The sequence below is a fragment of the Pseudocercospora fijiensis genome (assembly GCF_000340215.1).
Source record: "Pseudocercospora fijiensis CIRAD86 unplaced genomic scaffold MYCFIscaffold_5, whole genome shotgun sequence".
NCBI classification, from domain to species: Eukaryota; Fungi; Ascomycota; class Dothideomycetes; order Mycosphaerellales; family Mycosphaerellaceae; genus Pseudocercospora; species Pseudocercospora fijiensis.
This window is the reverse complement of record NW_006921536.1, coordinates 4,309,698-4,326,174: the sequence shown is the minus strand read 5'-3', so window position 1 is coordinate 4,326,174 and position 16,477 is coordinate 4,309,698. Positions and strand designations below refer to the sequence as shown.

The window sequence follows — 16,477 nt, the reverse complement described above, 5'->3', positions numbered from 1 at the left end:
CGCTCAAAGCCACATATGAGCATCGGATGGCAGGCCACGAACGCAGCGCATACTGCTCCTCCTGACATGCCACACAATGGCCCACCTCCCGTTCACTGTCCTTTTCTCGCTTCCGTCCTGAAGCGTGGGTTCTGCCCTCCCAGCAAGTTCCGCGCGATGATCGACAACGAGACAATTTCTGGAGTTGCGTACTCCTCATCCAGCGTCTGCGGTCGGACATTTCCAGCTTCGGAACTGTAGGGCTACGTTTGTGGGTAGCAGCAGAGAACGCACAACGTGTATGGCAGGAAAAACATCGCTGCATGGACATTCGCAGCGATGGAGAAAGCCAAAGAACGACTGGAAGCGCACTCCGTCAAAGCCCTCGCATCGATGAGGCAGGACAGCCGCATCGCGCACTGTCTGTCTTCGAAGGAGAAGACCCGAACCTTCCGACTTGGTCGATAGACGTCGAGAATTCGAAACTAGGTTTCCCTACGTCCATCATCAAGCGAAAGAGGCCACCGTGCAACGATAACCCAGCGCCTTGTCCTGGCTTGCAGAGGGACATGATCTCTCCATGTTGCAGCTTGCCATGCATCGAACCTGAGCTTCAAATGGCTTTCGAAGGTTTCAGAAATATCGAGAGGCTTTGGTGCACACTCATGAGGACGGAGTCCTGGTCTTGCTTTCTGGGGCGGATTGGCATTGATCACAACAAGAGCAAAGCTGACTCTGGTGAAAACGTCCCGGGACGATGAGATAGCCAAAGACTTGCCCAAGTCGGAATCTACTGTAAGAGAAGTTTTGATTTATCTTTTCATATTGGCATGCGGCCTGCTTGATTCTGCGAGCAGCTTTGGATGGACCAGTCGACCCGAAAGGGTATCAATGCCGCGTTCCTGAGAAGCGTGGCGCCCAAAGAGGTAGGTTTGCGATACGGAAGCCCGTCCTCTACTGCCAGCACAGCTTCAGTACCGAACAGAACTTCGTGGGACAGCCTCCAGTCAGGTATGCTGAGCACAACAAGAGTGATTTGCCAGTCCATGCTGAAGGGTCACGACGACGCCGGAGACTTTGCTTAAGAGGCTACTCATGAATTATCGTGATTTTCCAGTCGACAGAAGCCAGTACTCCATTCATGGCAGTCAGTCTGAGCATCCGAAAATTCCAGGTTCCACATAGGTTTCCGCAGAGCTGACGGGCCACTCCTGCTTCATGATCTGGCAAAAGCCAAACAAGAAGTTTAGAGGGATAGCAGAAATGCTAGCTGTTGAGCTGTCCTGTGAAACTGCTGGGAAGCTATGAGGAGACCTCTCCCTGAAGCGTGAAAGCCAATCGGGATCCGGCCTTGGCGTGAAAGTGGAGGTCGGCAACCACAACTCCAATGGATCCAGCATTATCAAGGCAGGTTTGAGCAACAACAATGCTCCAATTGTCGTAAGGAGCCAGTTGATGCGTCCTTCCCACACTTCTTGAGGCATCCAGGCTGCTTTTCACGGCGGGTCTTGCTCTTGCACAAAGCTTGTGTCCCGACAGATACAATATCTGCCAGCCACTGGCAACGATTGACAAGCTTTGCAAAGATGCGAGGCAGCTTGTAGCCCAAAGGTGCTCCAAGTCAACTTCTGCATGGCGCGTTCTCAAGTTGACTCGGCCGCTTTCCTTGTAAAGTGTGCAAGATCTGCCCAACTCGGCTTCCAAGTTCCGGAACCAAACCAGCTTCGCTTCTTGGACACAATGTGATGGTCCATGGACTCGAGGGTAGCGTCTAGTGTCCCAGGATACTGCGCGACTCTGCCCACTGCTCTTCTCGCCTGTTGCCCAGCCCTGCTGCTTGACCTTGGCCGGCCAGTGACCAATCCCAGCCTCAAGTCAGCAAAGATTGGGTTACCCGGCGGTTATTGTACCGTCGTATGGGTCGCATTTCGTGCACTTTGGTATGTGGCCGCTGGCCTGAGCGTCGGCGCTGGGCGCTGGGCGGGCGCTAGGTCGTGCCTCCGCCGCAGCTGGAGATCAGTACGTCTGAGCTCTGTTGGACGACAGCAGCGTTGTTTAACATCTGACTCGGGCTCTGAAGGTGATCGAGGGCGCAGGACTAATGTTCTCGGGTTTGGCCTGCATACTCGGCGGATGGTGGTCGGCGCTGCAGCGGAGGTGGAGCGGAGGATTGGTACCATTTGGCAAGTCAACACATCTTTGCTCAAAGAAAGCTCAGTATGCGCGATGCGCGCCTTCTCTCTGCGCTGGAGACGCCTATGGTGTTGTTCATCGTCTGCTGTGCATGTCGTCGGCGTTTGATGGGGCCAGAAGGGAAGAATGACCGGCTTCGAAGCTCCCGAAGCCCAGCCAGCCTCGACCACGGAGTCCGAGCGCCTGACGTTCAATGGGAGGTCAGATTAAACTATTCTGCTGCGGGCGCTATGCTTAGCGTCGTTTCGGCCATCTGGCCTGTCATTCTGCTGTCGGGACAGATCGGGATCTCGCTGGGGGAGGGCTGGGAGGCTGGGAGCATGCAGTTTCGAGCATAGAGAAGCAGCACACAACACCAGCAACGAGCGCATACCGTTCAGATGCCCCTTGAGAGCCAGCGCAGACCTTGTGGGCATCGCAGCGCATCTTCTGGTAGCTCTACAGCTGTGCAGGCACTCTCGGGTCTCTGCAACCACTCGAGAGTGCATCGGAGGTCAGCATGGCGGACAAGCTCAGAGGCAGCTTGCAGCGTACCATGGAAGACATGCAAGAGACCGCGAATGAGCGCACCGAGATGACAGCGAGCTTCAGACAGACATGAGGCACACACTCGAGCATTGCTGTACGGACAGCTCGAATGGCATACATACTGCAAAAGGGCACAGACAAACAACCATGGCACCGCAGCCAACACTCAAATCGCCGTGCACATTGCAGTGCAGGAACGACCACTGACAATTGACAGGCCGTTGACATTTGACATACTACTAGACCGATGCTCCAACAGAGCGCACCTCCATAACATCCTCTCTTCCTCACTAGATCCGACCTCTCTCCCACAGCGATTCTTCCTAGTCCACCCTTGACCTCAGCCCATCCATCTCTCGCGTCATGAGACTCAACCTCGACGCATCAAGCACTGTCTCAAAATCCAGAGCAAGCCAATGAAGGCCATGAGCATGAAACTCGACGTGAAAGTAGTTCCCGCAGCGCTCTCGTGGGCATCTGACATTGAAAATGCTGCTCCTCCTCCACCTCCTCGAGCTGGCATGGTCGATAATAGTGATGAGGAATCTCTGAGTTGGAGACGGGGCAGAAAGGCGGATGACTCTGGAAAAGACGTTGAGAAGCATCAGCAGCTCGTGGGCAATGTGCTACTACTGTATTTGCTTTGGCATCACTATGACTCGACTCTCGTTCACGAGATTTCAAACTTGCCCTTCCCATGGTCAGCTGCAGCAGCGAAAGGATATTTTCCAGCATGCTTCAACTGAGAGAAAATGTTCTGCGTGCCTGATTATATGACTTCCTTGATCGGTCTCCTCCGATCCAAGTGTTGATTGATAACAGTAGCAACATAATCCAAGCTCATCATATTCATACAAATACTATCAAAACACACCCTCTTCCAACTTCCTCCCTCACACTGCCTCATATCCCTCATATACATCTACGCAATCGCACTCAAACCCCTCAACCCACTCCCCACTCCAATATTCACAATGCCATGCCATCCAACACTCCAAGCCATAGCATAAAGAAACTTCGGACTAAAAACCGTCCAAATAAACAAGTGCGTCCTCAAAGCCGTACAAGCAGCCATAACAGCCAGCAACGCCGCGGCCTCGAAAGCCGTAATATGAGCCACATAACTTAGCCAAACACTCGAAGAAGAAGAAGCTGTATCCGATGTAGGTTTCGAAGATCCCATTGTAGCAGCCAAAGCCTCATCGTGGAGCTTCTTTCGCTCAGCGTCGATCCAGTTCCTGCGATCTTTGGGTTGGATTTTCTTCTCTCGTGCAGCGAAGAGGGAAGAAGATTTCTTGCTGCCGTTGCACATGAGCAGATTCGCGGCGCTGACCCACCAAATCGCGCCAGCCCAGTTACTCGCGAAGAGGAGAGTGCCGACGGCGAGGATGTTGTAGTCTGCAACGCCGTTGTAAGCGTTGCTTAGGTCGATGGAAGAGATGGAGTTGCTGCCGCCGAAGGCGAAGTATGTGGTATGCGAAAGGAGGAGAGTTGATGTGGCAATTGATGTGATTGAAGGGTTTTGGACAGTGGTGGTTGAAAGTCGAGGGTTGGTGAGAGATTTTTGCGTTGTTGTTGTGGCTGCGAAGATGAAGGCGAGGGCTTCTCTCTGGAGTTCTAAACCGAGGAAAAGAGGGACGTTCGGAGCTCGTGTCTGCGTTATGAGGAAGAGGGTGAGGAGGATGTGTACTCTTTCTGCTAGGCTTGGTAGAACACCAACCAATGTGATGGCGTCTTTCTGACTTTGCCTTGCGCTCATGAAGGATAAGATAGACACCAGAATCGTGGTGACTGCAAGACCGCTGAATACAATTCTTGCTTGGAGGACAAGATCGAACGGCTGAACGAAGCTTCGAATACCCAGAGCCAGGTCTTTAACAAGTTCTGGTGCATCGGCTTGTGTGAAGGTAAGCTTGAAGACCACAGCTGGCAATACGAGGGCGGCGGAGAATATTGCTGCGATCTCGGGAGCAACAAGACCTGCAAGGGCTCTGGTAGCCAGACTCCAGCCGTTGTAGACATAAGTTGCCAGGATGAGCATCCACATCAGAATATGATGCTCTGTGAAGAATGTGTGCACAATGTCCGGCGCTCCAGCATGCTTCTGACCAGTCTGATTCCAGCGCACACTCAGACGATGAACGGCGAGCAGAGTAAAGACTGCAAGACCAAGGCGTATTATCTCAGATGATGCAGAGGTTTTGGGAAGACGAACGAATACGAGTGTGATGATCCAGGCGGGTGTGACCCAGTACCAAAACTGTTGCTCCTCTTCCACATAGCTCGAGGCAAACATCATGACGCCGTAGAAAAGGCTGATCAGTCCAAGGAAGATGCCGGGAGTACTGACAGGCCAGAGTGTCTGAAAAGAGCACAGAGTAAGGCCGAGGATTGCAGCTGAGAGCATCATTCCAACGATCATTCTTGGGATATTGTACGAGCTTGCCGTCCCGCTTAGCACATCCTGTGCTTCAAGCAAGAACTTGAGAATTGATGTTCTTGCCTGACTCTCTTGGTATGGGCCCTCCATGTTCTTCGTTCTCAATTCGAAAGTCGCCCAAAGACAGGCCAGCCTCTCTTGATCGGAAGAAAGAGCATCGCAGCCCTCGCTACTTCTTTCGATCACGACACGGTATTTATTGACCGTCTTGGCCCAGCTCTCTTCTCCGTAGGTCGCTTTGACAATCTGCGAGATCTGATTCGCATTTCTCTTCAAATGTGCGACGGTCTCATCCATGCTCCAGAGAATGTTCATTTCCGGTATGCTCACTCCCACGCTGTTTCGAGAGATCGGTAGACCCATGAGACCAGCCAGTGTAGGTACCAGATCGCTCTGCTCCACTTTTGTGAAATACTCGAACTCCGTGCCGTCCTTAGGATGAGTTGGAGCCCAGTACTGCGTTCTCTTCTTGCGATCTATGCTCTTGAACTTTGGGCTTACGAAGACCAACGCAGGTTCGGTCTCACCTGGTCCAGAACCACCATGGTTCCCTCCGTTGTTCATGCCATGATCGCCAGCGAGTACAAGCAGGGTATTCTGATGATGAAGCTCCTCTTCCATTGCGGTGTAGATCATTTTCACGATCCCATCCATCTCCTTCTGTTTAGGCAACATATTCGGACCACTCGGACCAGTCTTGTGCCCAATATGGTCAAGTCCCAGGTAGTGCATGATCAACGCATCCCAATCAGACCGTGCAAGCTCTTCAGGAACATGTCGCGTAACATTATTGTCAACTTCTGTGAAATCCTTTTGCATACGTCAACTATCTGGTTCATCAATACCTCACCAGGGCCAGTTCTACTGACCGAAACGAAGAAACTGCTTGTGCCATCTGCTCTTTGAAAGAAAGGCACCCCCTCAGCAGAAGCAGGAAACAGCTTTAGCCAAGTATCATCTCCCAAGAACACAATGTTCCCGCCTCGAGCCTTGATCTGACTCAACCACGTATCTTGCGCCGCGAGGGAAGAACTTGTATCGCTCTCTGCGAAGTTCAAGATCAGGTCTAGAAAGCTCGGTACGGAGCCTGTGGTGAGCGCTTTGACTCGTGGCATTGTGACCGTAGGAGGTGTGGCATGCGCAGTAAATGGAATCGCTGCATCGTCTCGAATCAGACTGTAAGACCCGGCAATCAGCAATCAGCACTGCTAGCCCTCATGTATACCGTATGTTTCTCCTCACCTTTGCGTGAATTCCATGCCACTCCCTCCACCAAACACGAAGTCGCTCCTCAGCGCATCGACAACCATGAATATGACTTTGTCAAATTTAGAGTCGCTACCATGAGATATAAGACCTTGCTCTCCGTGCTCTTCAAAGGCGGCCAGGCCAGGCAAGACAGGCTTGTATGGGAAGAATCCAGATGCGAAGACCAGGACGGCGATCGGGAGGAGGATGTTCGCAAGCACAAGGCACGCTGTACGAGACCGGCGGGGAAGCATCATGCTTCTTCTACTTGTGCGAATCATTGACTGGGAGACCCACGTATCGTTGAAGGCTTCAAGGCATCGTGTGATTTTGCTTCAGGGAGACGAGGCTCGAAAGATGTTTGGGAGGCTTGGTAGGATTTGGGCGGAAGCTCTGGAAGCCGAGGTGGCCGAAAGAGGGTTTGGCAAGGGGCGGCGTCGATAGCGACCATCACATTGACACCTTTGAGCATATTCTTGTCTCCTTAATCGACAACTCCCCCTCTGCATCTTAATATGCTCTCTTGCCATGAAAGACAATTCACGTGCGCAATTGACGCCATGACTGAAGCTCAAGGATACAGGAAGATGCACGCAATACACCATTATGATTACTGCTGTTACTCTAATCTACGCCATGACCATTGAGCCCATGAGGACCCGCGTCCGAGCGATGGAGAATCACCGAAAAGCAAAAACAGAAGCAGGCTCTGATGGAGTCGCAGATGCGCCGTCGTCGAAGCCAATACCATCCAGAATGGCTGTCAAAGCACCATCCTGACTTCTCACCTGAGTCACACGCAAGAGGACATCCAGCACTCGAAGCTACTCAACACCAAGCCGTGAATCAAGCTCAATGTGTTGTAGTAGACCACTCGAACAGCCAGAGAGTGTGTCACCCAATCTAAGAGTGCTCGGTGCCCAAGCGAGAGGCGCCTGCATTGCCTGGAGAGACATTGCCGTCGGCAGAGCCATGAGCTTGACCCTCGAAGTACTCACCCGACTCGCCAGCAGCAGAGATGCTGCGTGGGACGTAGCCGTTGGCGGCGAGGCGGGCATTGCGGTCGACGTCTGAGTAGCCATGCTCAGCGATGGTGACGTTTGTCGGCCGACCGCCAAGGCGACCGCGAGAGATGGTGCGCAGGCGTGCAGCCGGATTGTAGTGTGCCATCTGACCGTAGGCACCAGGGTAGCCGCCATGGCCAGGGAATGCGCCGTATGCAAAGGGATCGAAGCCTTCGTTCTGGCCGTACTGGACTGGATAGCCAGGGTAGTAGCCTGCAGGCATTGGTGGATAGCCGTACGGCATCATTGGCGGAGCGATGAATTGCGGTGGAGCGCCGATGGGAGCGCGTGGTGCATTGAAGGCGTAGTTGTCATTGTATGGCGACATTGGACCATGCTGGTAAGCGGCATCCTCTTGCAGCTGATGGGTTGTGCCGCGGTCATAGTTGGAGCGGCGGGTGCGCTCGCCATTGGCATTGGCGTTGCGGTTGCGAGGCTGGTACAGACCAATGGTACCGGCATTGTCAAGACTCCGCTGCTGCTTACTGAAGTTGTTTGGCGGGGGAAAGGCACGCTCTTGGCCGACAGCATCTGGTGTGCAATCGCCGATGGTGACGTCCGCTGGCACATACCACAGCTTTGGGCGGTAGTCGCAGAACTCTGCCATGATGGCGGAGTTGCGGAACTTCTCGATCAGGCAGTCAATGCCTTGGACTGTGGCGTACGACACCTGTGCGATCTTTCGCGGGTGGTATCCTGGCTGCCACTCCTTGTTGACAAACTTGTTCACAAAGTCGATGATTGACTCTGGGTCAGTGAAGTTGACGAATGCGTAACCGACATTGGTATTGTACTGGAAGTCGATGCGCAGGTAGGAGAAGTCGTACTTGCCTGCCGAAGTGGTGTCAAGGCACTCCTTGACGTCGAGGTAGGTCCAGGCGTTCGGCAGATTGCGCAGCATGATGGTGGTGCGAACATCAACGCCATCACGAATGCGATTGAGATTGACCATTTGCGGCTCATTCTCCTCGCCGATGCCACCGTTGCGACGTGAGCGAGTAGTCTCACCACCCGACCAAGAGGCGCTGCGGTCCATGTTGCCGTCAATGGAGCCAAAGAATCGAGAAGGGCCTGGCAGTGGCGACGAGTCCATGCGATAGTCGCGGACTGGCACGACAGCAGCGGCACCCACAGGCTCAGCCGGATTGCTAATCTTCGGAACGCTGAGCGCCGCCGGCTTGGCTACGCGCTTGCCCTCGGCGTCAAGGCCCCAAGCAGTGCGGCCTGTCGGGCTGGTGGTTGTGCCATCGGCATGCTTGCTTGGGGTTAGAGTGAGCGCGGTGAAGCCACCATTGAGTGGTCCAGTGCCGACGGTGTGTGGCTCTGGCAGCTTTCTCGCTGTCACAGACCAATCCTGAGAGATGTCAGCAGCTGCAGCATGTCGCCGACTGCGAAGAACTTACCTCGAAGCAGTAGCTGCTGGCGCGGCTCATCTCGTGGAGCGCCTTGCGAGCGGCAGAGATCTGAGTGTACTCGACACGGAAGTGCCACTCAGTGGAGGTGGTGTGAATGGCCTCTGAGAATGCGAGGACCTCGCCGAAGTGCTCAGCCAGAGTCTTGACCGTCTTGGCCACGCCAGAAGTCTGGATCTCATTGAGGTTACCAGTGAAGACGGCAACGAACACAAGCTGGCCGTCGAAGAATGAGGTCTCGGTACGAGAACCAGTGCCTTGGGCAGCGGCATACTCGGTCTGGGAGACGTGCTTGACGACCCACTCTTGGTTGACCATGGATACGTCGTTCTCAGCCTGCTCGGCGTCGTTGACGTGGTCAAAGCGCATGTAGACTGTGAGATGCTTGCTGTTGCTCGCGCCAGAGCTCTTCTGGCCGGTGACCTTGGTGTTCCAGTGCATCTGTCCACTTGTTAGCTTTGCGACTTGTGCGATACGAGAAAGGGCGTACCTCGTTGAACAGCACATTCGAGCAGTCAGCGTACGTGTCCTTAGCGATGTTGGCGATTCGAATGTAATGGCCACCCTTCCACTCGACCTGTGGGCCGGTGTCGGTGGTAAAGGTGACCGGAGGGATAGACGGGCTGGGGGTGCCATTGTGTGTGCCAATGGGAGCTGGTGGGAGCGCAGCGGCCATTTTGCCACGAGCCTTCTCGCTCATCGGCTTCGTGTTCGAGCCGTCGACGATGGTGGGCTTATCGGCGTCGTCCTCAGTGCTTCCACGGTTGAGGAAGTTGATCGGAGATGGCTTGGCAGTTGGTTCGAAGCGGGTGGCCTGGCCCGACAATCTCATATTGAGGCGCGCGGTGGGTGACACCTCGCCGTTGCCGCCGAACGGGGCAGCGCTGCTACCGTTGACTGCAGCCGGTCCGCTCCAACCTGGCTTGGTCTCGTGGGAGTTGCCGTTGACGATTGGCTTGCTGTGACGCTGTCAGTGTGCTGGAGTCAAAATCGCGTGGACACGTGTCTCTCACCTGGACGAGTCGACTGGAACGCCGCCGTTCATGCGTGCGGTGTCGTTCTTGGTCGCTGCGCCCTTGCGAGCGGCTGGAGTTGGGGTCGAGGCAGACATGATTGCTGATCTGCTGGCTCCTGGTCTTGCGCTGGATGACGGCGCGCGAAGGACTCGCTCGCGCGTGGGTATCGTAAGGAAGCAAGGAAGCAGCCAAGGGCCAAGGGCAGCGATGGTGAAGGATCAAGGGCAAGTAATGTATGTGAAGCAATGTGCTGGGGTGCCAGGAATGACTGCAAAGAATGGAGATTGTGGGCTGCGTGTACTGTCTCTGCAATCGACCAAATGTCTGTGTGCGTGTGGGGGAAGAGGAAGAAGAGAGAGAAGGAGGGAGGAATTTTGAAGCTCCGTCACTGAGGGGATGACTGAGCGAGGGGCACTGGCGCCTTCCTGGTGAAGAAAAGGGAAGCGGCAGTGGGCCCCCTCGGCCAATGGCAGGCCTCGCAAAGGTACTGCTTGTCCATTACCAGAGTGAGTATCCGAGCAACCAGATTGGCAGGCGGATGCATCGTGAGGGGCTGGCCGACATAGCGATATATGCCCATCGTGAGGAAGAGGACGATGTGGAGCAGCCATGGGAGCCTTGCTGGGCTCTGTAGCTGCTGTTGGTCATGTTGGGAGGGCATAACGCCGTCGCTGATGCTGATGCCGATGCCACGCGAGTTCTCGCAAGGTGTGCAGCTGGGAACCACACTCTGTCGTCCAGCATAGACACTTGTGCGCTCCCACAGTGCGTGCCATGTCTCTGCACGCTGAAATAGCCGTGCGAAACACTGTGCGAGTGCCGATTTGCACTTGTACATCCTACGGTGACTCTCTTGCACGTCTCCGTCAGCACAAATATTCGTCCTCGTTCATCATTCCATTGTCACGTGCTCGCCCCCAAGCATTTTGATAGAAAGCCTTGCAGGGGTCTGAAGATGCGCCCCACAGCGGGAAGCTTAGTTTAATGTCCGTGCGTCGAGCCTTCCGATGCAGAAGCCGCTCGGGATGAATCGGGAGGCGGCTGGGAAGCAGCAGTCGGGCTGCCAAGGCCAGCTCCGCGCTTTGGACCTCACATGCAGGAGCGCGAAGGTGGCCACTGCCAACACGCATTGCCGTACCTGCATCTTCGTCGCCGCAAAACTTAGGATAATCAATCACTTACCACGGGCTTGGAAAGCTTGAGGCGTGTGTTGGTCCGCGCTCATTGTTGCTGCCTGCCGCAAGTAAATATCGGCAGTGAGCTCCTATTGCCGTGGACATTGACTGACGTGCATAGCATCGACCAAGCATCCGAATAGACCTGACCTGCGCGTAGACCATTGTTTTCCCGCAGAATACTCCAACCCACAAGCGCTGGACAGTGTTCTGCGAGCGCAGGGGCGCGCAAGTATTGAATCTTCGTCCGCCGGCGCATCTTCAAATCGAGCGCGCTGATCATACGCATCGAGGCCCGCCGGCGCATCCTCAGATCTCAAGCGCTGACCATACACATCGAGGCCCGCGAGCTCCAACGGGAACCTGGCCAGGTCAATCCTCAGCATAAGGCGTGCGGCTTTGCGGCGCAACTCCTCTCGTATCGAGAGGCGATCCATACCAGGCCTTGCAAGGAACTTGCCATCCAGTCCAAACAGTGGTAGATCATTCGCAGTTAACGCGATCATCTCCTGAAATCCGTGGAAGCATTCTCGCTGTCGAAACAAAGTTGTTGTTGAGGACTGAGTGGTAGAAGTCAGGAGCACTGCACGAGAGGTGTTTGTTTTGACGAGTGAGCTTGAGCGTGGCACAAGTTTCCGCTTTTGGCAATCGAAAGTGAGGATGCCGGGCCTAATTGCGGGCGATCAGTACGATGACCTCACCGGGGCTGTGCAGCAGGTGCGTCCAACGCCTTCATCCTCTCGTGCCTTCTTGTCTTTCCATCTTGTACACAGTCGAGATGAGCCGAGGCCATGCGTGAGACGAGAGGTCCGCCGCAGAAGCCGAAAGGCCCTCGGCCAAGTGGCAATGAGCTATGGAGAGAAGAAGCAGCATGTCGACAAGTCAAACCTGGAAACCACGATCCATGCTGACCGAGCGCACCTAGATCATTCTCTCCTCCTCCCAGTCTGACTACCTCGACCAGCTCATACCTCTGCTCAAGAATGCCGAGACCCAGACCCAAGTCACACCCCTCATACACGCTCTCAATCATGTCTCGGCCGATCGCGAATCGCAGATTGAATCCATCTGCAATTCAAATCACCACGAGTTTATTACCAGTGTGAACCAGCTACAGTCGGTGCGTGAGGAGACCGTCAACCTGACGTCCGAGATCATGGAACTCAGTCGGAGCATCGAAGCCAGCACGGAGAAGCTTGCGGAGCAGAAGAAGGCACTGGTCGATTCGCGAGGAGTGCGACAGAATATTGACGATGCCACCCAAGCTTTGCAGGACTGCCTCGAAGTCCTGCGGCTCGCAAACCAGGTCCACGATCTTCTGGGGAAGAAGAACCACTACGCAGCTCTGCGGGCCCTCGATGAGCTGCAGAATGTCCACCTCCGCGAAGTTACAAGGTACAAGATTGCAGAGATGATAGAGCGCTCGGTACCCGCTACGCAGCGTCTCATTGCTGATGCAGTCACCCAAGATCTGCACACCTGGTTGTATCGCATTCGGGAAACGTCGCAGTTCTTGGGCGAAGTCGCCTTCTATCACACAGAGATGCGGAGAGCGCGGCAGAAGGAACGAGCGGAAGCGGACGACTACCTGGGTGGCTTCAAGCTGAATTCGGCTGTTGAACTGGTTGCCGATGAGAGTGAAGAATTCGATGTGCTCAATAACGAAGAAGTACAGGTCGACTTCTCGCCGCTTTTTGAGTGTCTGCATATTCATGACGCTTTAGGCGAGACAGAAAAGTTCCGAGCGGACTACGCTGCCACACGGCGACGGCAGAAAGATCTGCTGATACCTCAGACGATCAACTTACTTGACGAGGAGAACAGCAGTCTGAGCGGCTTACTTGAGGGCATGGCGGGGTTCGCGATCGTGGAGAAGGCGACCATGCAGAAGACCGATAACTTCCGTTCGCAGAGCGATGTCGACGAGCTCTGGGACAGCATGTGTCAGTCTGCAATCTCGCTCATCAGCAGTGCACTCCACAATGTGGATAACGATGACAAGCTTCTGAAGCTGAAAGGCGTTCTTGCGCTATTCATCCAGACTATGGACAGTTGGGGCTATCCTGTCAACAGCCTGGACAGCCTGCTTCTGACTTTATTCGACAAGTATAGTTCGCTGCTGAAGAAACGGTTCAGCGATGACTTCCAAGAGGTATTCCTGGAAGCTGCCTCAATATGTTGTGCAATGCTAATCCGGGTACGCAGATTGTCAGCACTGATGACTACATGCCGATGCCAATCAACAATGCAGATGAGTACACCAAGGTCATTTCAGTGTCTTGGTACACGCCGCCACCGGAGCAGGAGAATGTCGAGGAAATGACTTATCCATGCGTTCTGCCCTTCAGTCAGATGTATCCGCTGGTCTGCATCGATATTCGAAACTTCCTCAACCAAATCTATCTGTTCTCCGACGATCACTTCAAGCATACGACAGTAATCGACAAGACGCTGAAAGAAAGTCTGGACGAGCTACTTGTCGACAAGGTCTGCCGTAGTCTGGTAGAGCGTCTGTCGTCACAGTATCCTGGCCAGATTGTGCAAATCCTCACAAACTTAGACCATTTCGAGCAAGCCTGCAAGGATTTGGAAGATTTGCTCGTGGAAGCACGATCAAGCAGTAGCGCTGCAGGACCGATCAAGCTTCAAGCGACCAGCCAATTCAACTCAGCCAAGAAGCGGGCAGAGAAACGTATTTTCGAATTGGTAAACAGCAAGATTGACGATCTCATCGAGACCGCGGAGTATGCCTGGACAAGCACATATGTTCCCGATGCAGCAAGCCCATACATCCAAGAGCTTACTCGATACCTGTCCAACATCATGAGCTCGGTACTCTTGGGTCTACCAGAGCAGATCAAGGAGCTGATATACTTCGAAGCTTTGAACCACATCAGCAACTCGCTGCTCTCTTTGCCTTTGGACCCCAACGTCCGAAGGATATCCCCACAAGCGGTCACTGCATACAGGCTGGACGTCATGGATCTCGTTGAATTTGTCGAAGCTCTGCCAAAGGCATCAGTACTGCTGGAGAGCTTGACAGGTCTTAGGCAGACTGTGGATCTCATGGTTCTCGCTGCCGATGGCAAGGGCGAAGAGTTCTTTGACTCCTCCAAATCACAGCAAAGATTCGCAAAGGTCGACAAGATCAAAGGCGCGGAGCTGCTCGAAAAGGTGTTTACAGGTCCGGCAGAGCCTGCACCTGGCAAGCGCCACTCGCTTATGCCAGACTTCCAAGAGCTGAGCAAGAAGCCGAGCATGCCGCATTTCGGAGATTTCCGAGACCGTTTTGGGCAATTCACGAAGAGAGACCGCTCGTAATGTAACGGTCGACTGCAGCAAGCCCCAGAAGTGAAATTTGTATGCCTCGCAGGGGTGACGGAATTGATATAGTGAGCTCTATTGATGTCTCTGATGCAGAATATCGGAAAAGACGTGAGGCATTGTCTACTTTATCTTCCGCTCCCACTCTAGGTTTGAGATGGCAACAGGTCATCACGGGTCCTGCATGGTGAGCTCTTCCGGTGCTCTGAAATAGAGCGCCTGACAAGAAGCACTCATATGGCAGCAAGTCTTGAAGTCTGCCGAGATACATGTAGTGAAGGCTGGCCAGAGTGCTGACGACTCCTTAGCTGGGAACACCGCACGTAAAATGCATTAAGATACCCCCCAGACGCGCACCATGATCACGGCATCTGCCTCACTTTGGCCTGACTTCCAATGAAGCATGTGATGCATATTGTATGCTTCACTTGATTGGCTACAGGCCTTGCTCGTGCATATTGGGGCCTGGAGATGTATCTTCACTTTTCGAACACTTGTAACGCATCGCTTTGTCTCAACGACTTCGACATCTATAACCATCTTCCTCTCACGACACTATCGCATCCATCCTCACCATAGGCTGAAGAGCTTCATACACTGCAACATTCATCGGCACGCTATGGCTCCATTAGTGAAGCGTAAGCACCGTCATATATCATCGTACGCTCATTGCTAACAAATTCAAAGGTGAGCACAGCGTTGTGCCGCGCCTCGATCAGCGTCGAGGTGGTGGCGGTGGTGGCTCGAGTAGGTCGACTCAGTCAAATAATCGCAATGGAATGAACAACAATCAGGTATACTGTATCCACTTTCTGTACTAATGTACGTTGCTAAAAAAGACTTTCCAGAACGACAACCACAAGCTCCCAGACTGGGTCTTCTATTCGAATGCCGACATCATGCACTACTTCAAATGCGACGAAGTCGAGCTTCGCATCCTCAGAGCGCATCTCAAGGACTTTATGGAGAGGAACGACTACGACGGCAAGCCCTTCCCCACCACTTGGGAAGAAGACCGAAACAGACCTCACTTTCACGCCCTCTGGAATCGTATGGCCGCGCATAGTGAGGTATTCGAAGAGATGCTTAGCGGCGCTCGATGGGAAGGTAACGATGAAAAGCCACGAGATCTTGCAACCAAGATCTCGAATTGCAAGAAAAAGCTTGGTTTGCCATGGAAGAGTACTGCTGCCAGAGCGAGGAATACTGCTGAGAGAAAGCGCCTTGCTGATGAGAAGGAGGAGCGTCGAGAGGCTCGTAGAGAGAAAAAGCGTCGAGCACGTCGAGCTGCCAAGGCTAGAGAGAGCTCTTCAGGGCCTGAGAACGAGGCCTACCCTGCATATGGTCGCAACACTCCGGTTTCTGGCCACGAAGAACGCCCCTACCCAGCCTATGGCCGCACCAGCCCGGAGCCAACTTACCTCGAAGAAGGCATCTGCCCAGACTTCGGCGACAGTACCGCTACTCCAAGCACAGGCCGCCAACGCTTCTTCTCTGCTCGTCCCAGCATGAGTCGATCGCTTGGCTCAAGCAGCAAGTCTCGAAGCCCGAGAGCTCCCGTTTACGACCCCGATAGTGACATTGAGGAAGTCGACCCTCCTCCTAAGCGCAAACCAAACGTTATCGTTCTCGACGACTCTCAGCCCATTCTGGCCTTTAAGAAGGAGGTCGCCGAGACTATGGACTTGGACGATCTCGAGGACGGCAAGCCTTTCGCAAATCTTTCTCTTAATGGCCAGACTATTGATTTGACTGGTGACTGAGCATTCGTTTTCTTTTTCACGCTCGTCTGGCGCTAAGGTCGGGACCAGAACAAGACCTGTTTTCGGGAGGATGAAATTTAGTATACGAACTCGGGAGATTCAGCTGGCCTGCCATAGCGTCAGTATCTGTATTGTATTTTAATAGGGACCGAGGAGTATTGTCGCAAGCATTTCCATCGACCTTGTCCGTACGTTGGCCAGTTTCTCCGCGAGGCGTTCGTCGGCGAATCGTCGCAGTGATGTCTCTTGCTCCAAGTGAGCTTGGTGAGGTTCAAAAGAGTCCAGTCAAGTGAGCTCGCGACAGACCTAATCACTGAACTCGTTGTGGCAATCGC

General features: G+C 53.8%; 6 protein-coding genes across 6 annotated transcripts; 3 read left to right on the top strand and 3 right to left on the bottom strand.

Annotated features, from left to right (window-relative positions):
- Positions 1–15: 15 nt before the first annotated feature.
- MYCFIDRAFT_175859 (uncharacterized protein) lies at positions 16–740 on the top strand (the record flags this gene model as incomplete). The annotated part of the gene is made up of 5 exons (XM_007929519.1): positions 16–236; positions 267–439; positions 469–561; positions 591–661; positions 702–740. The coding sequence occupies 5 exons, from the start codon at positions 16–18 to the stop codon at positions 738–740; spliced, it is 597 nt and encodes a 198-aa protein (XP_007927710.1).
- Positions 741–3,622: 2,882 nt separating this feature from the next.
- MYCFIDRAFT_139082 (uncharacterized protein) lies at positions 3,623–6,642 on the bottom strand (the record flags this gene model as incomplete). Its single annotated transcript, XM_007929518.1, has 4 exons — positions 3,623–3,898; positions 4,034–5,950; positions 5,986–6,316; positions 6,419–6,642. The coding sequence occupies 4 exons, from the start codon at positions 6,640–6,642 to the stop codon at positions 3,623–3,625; spliced, it is 2,748 nt and encodes a 915-aa protein (XP_007927709.1).
- Positions 6,643–7,291: 649 nt separating this feature from the next.
- MYCFIDRAFT_82251 (uncharacterized protein) lies at positions 7,292–9,975 on the bottom strand (the record flags this gene model as incomplete). The annotated part of the gene is made up of 4 exons (XM_007929462.1): positions 7,292–8,806; positions 8,856–9,305; positions 9,355–9,823; positions 9,878–9,975. The coding sequence occupies 4 exons, from the start codon at positions 9,973–9,975 to the stop codon at positions 7,292–7,294; spliced, it is 2,532 nt and encodes an 843-aa protein (XP_007927653.1).
- A 1,740-nt stretch (positions 9,976–11,715) lies between these two features.
- Positions 11,716–14,504, top strand: MYCFIDRAFT_215645 (uncharacterized protein; the record flags this gene model as incomplete). The annotated part of the gene is made up of 3 exons (XM_007929517.1): positions 11,716–11,772; positions 12,002–13,207; positions 13,261–14,504. 3 exons carry the CDS (start codon positions 11,716–11,718, stop codon positions 14,374–14,376), a joined length of 2,379 nt encoding a protein of 792 aa, XP_007927708.1. The 3' UTR covers positions 14,377–14,504.
- A 208-nt stretch (positions 14,505–14,712) lies between these two features.
- On the bottom strand, positions 14,713–14,973 carry MYCFIDRAFT_175856 (uncharacterized protein; the record flags this gene model as incomplete). The annotated part of the gene is made up of 2 exons (XM_007929516.1): positions 14,713–14,923; positions 14,954–14,973. 2 exons carry the CDS (start codon positions 14,971–14,973, stop codon positions 14,713–14,715), a joined length of 231 nt encoding a protein of 76 aa, XP_007927707.1.
- Positions 14,974–14,998: 25 nt separating this feature from the next.
- On the top strand, positions 14,999–16,452 carry MYCFIDRAFT_175855 (uncharacterized protein; the record flags this gene model as incomplete). The annotated part of the gene is made up of 8 exons (XM_007929515.1): positions 14,999–15,026; positions 15,067–15,139; positions 15,174–15,201; positions 15,228–16,134; positions 16,180–16,200; positions 16,224–16,260; positions 16,311–16,397; positions 16,428–16,452. 8 exons carry the CDS (start codon positions 14,999–15,001, stop codon positions 16,450–16,452), a joined length of 1,206 nt encoding a protein of 401 aa, XP_007927706.1.
- Positions 16,453–16,477: the final 25 nt, after the last annotated feature.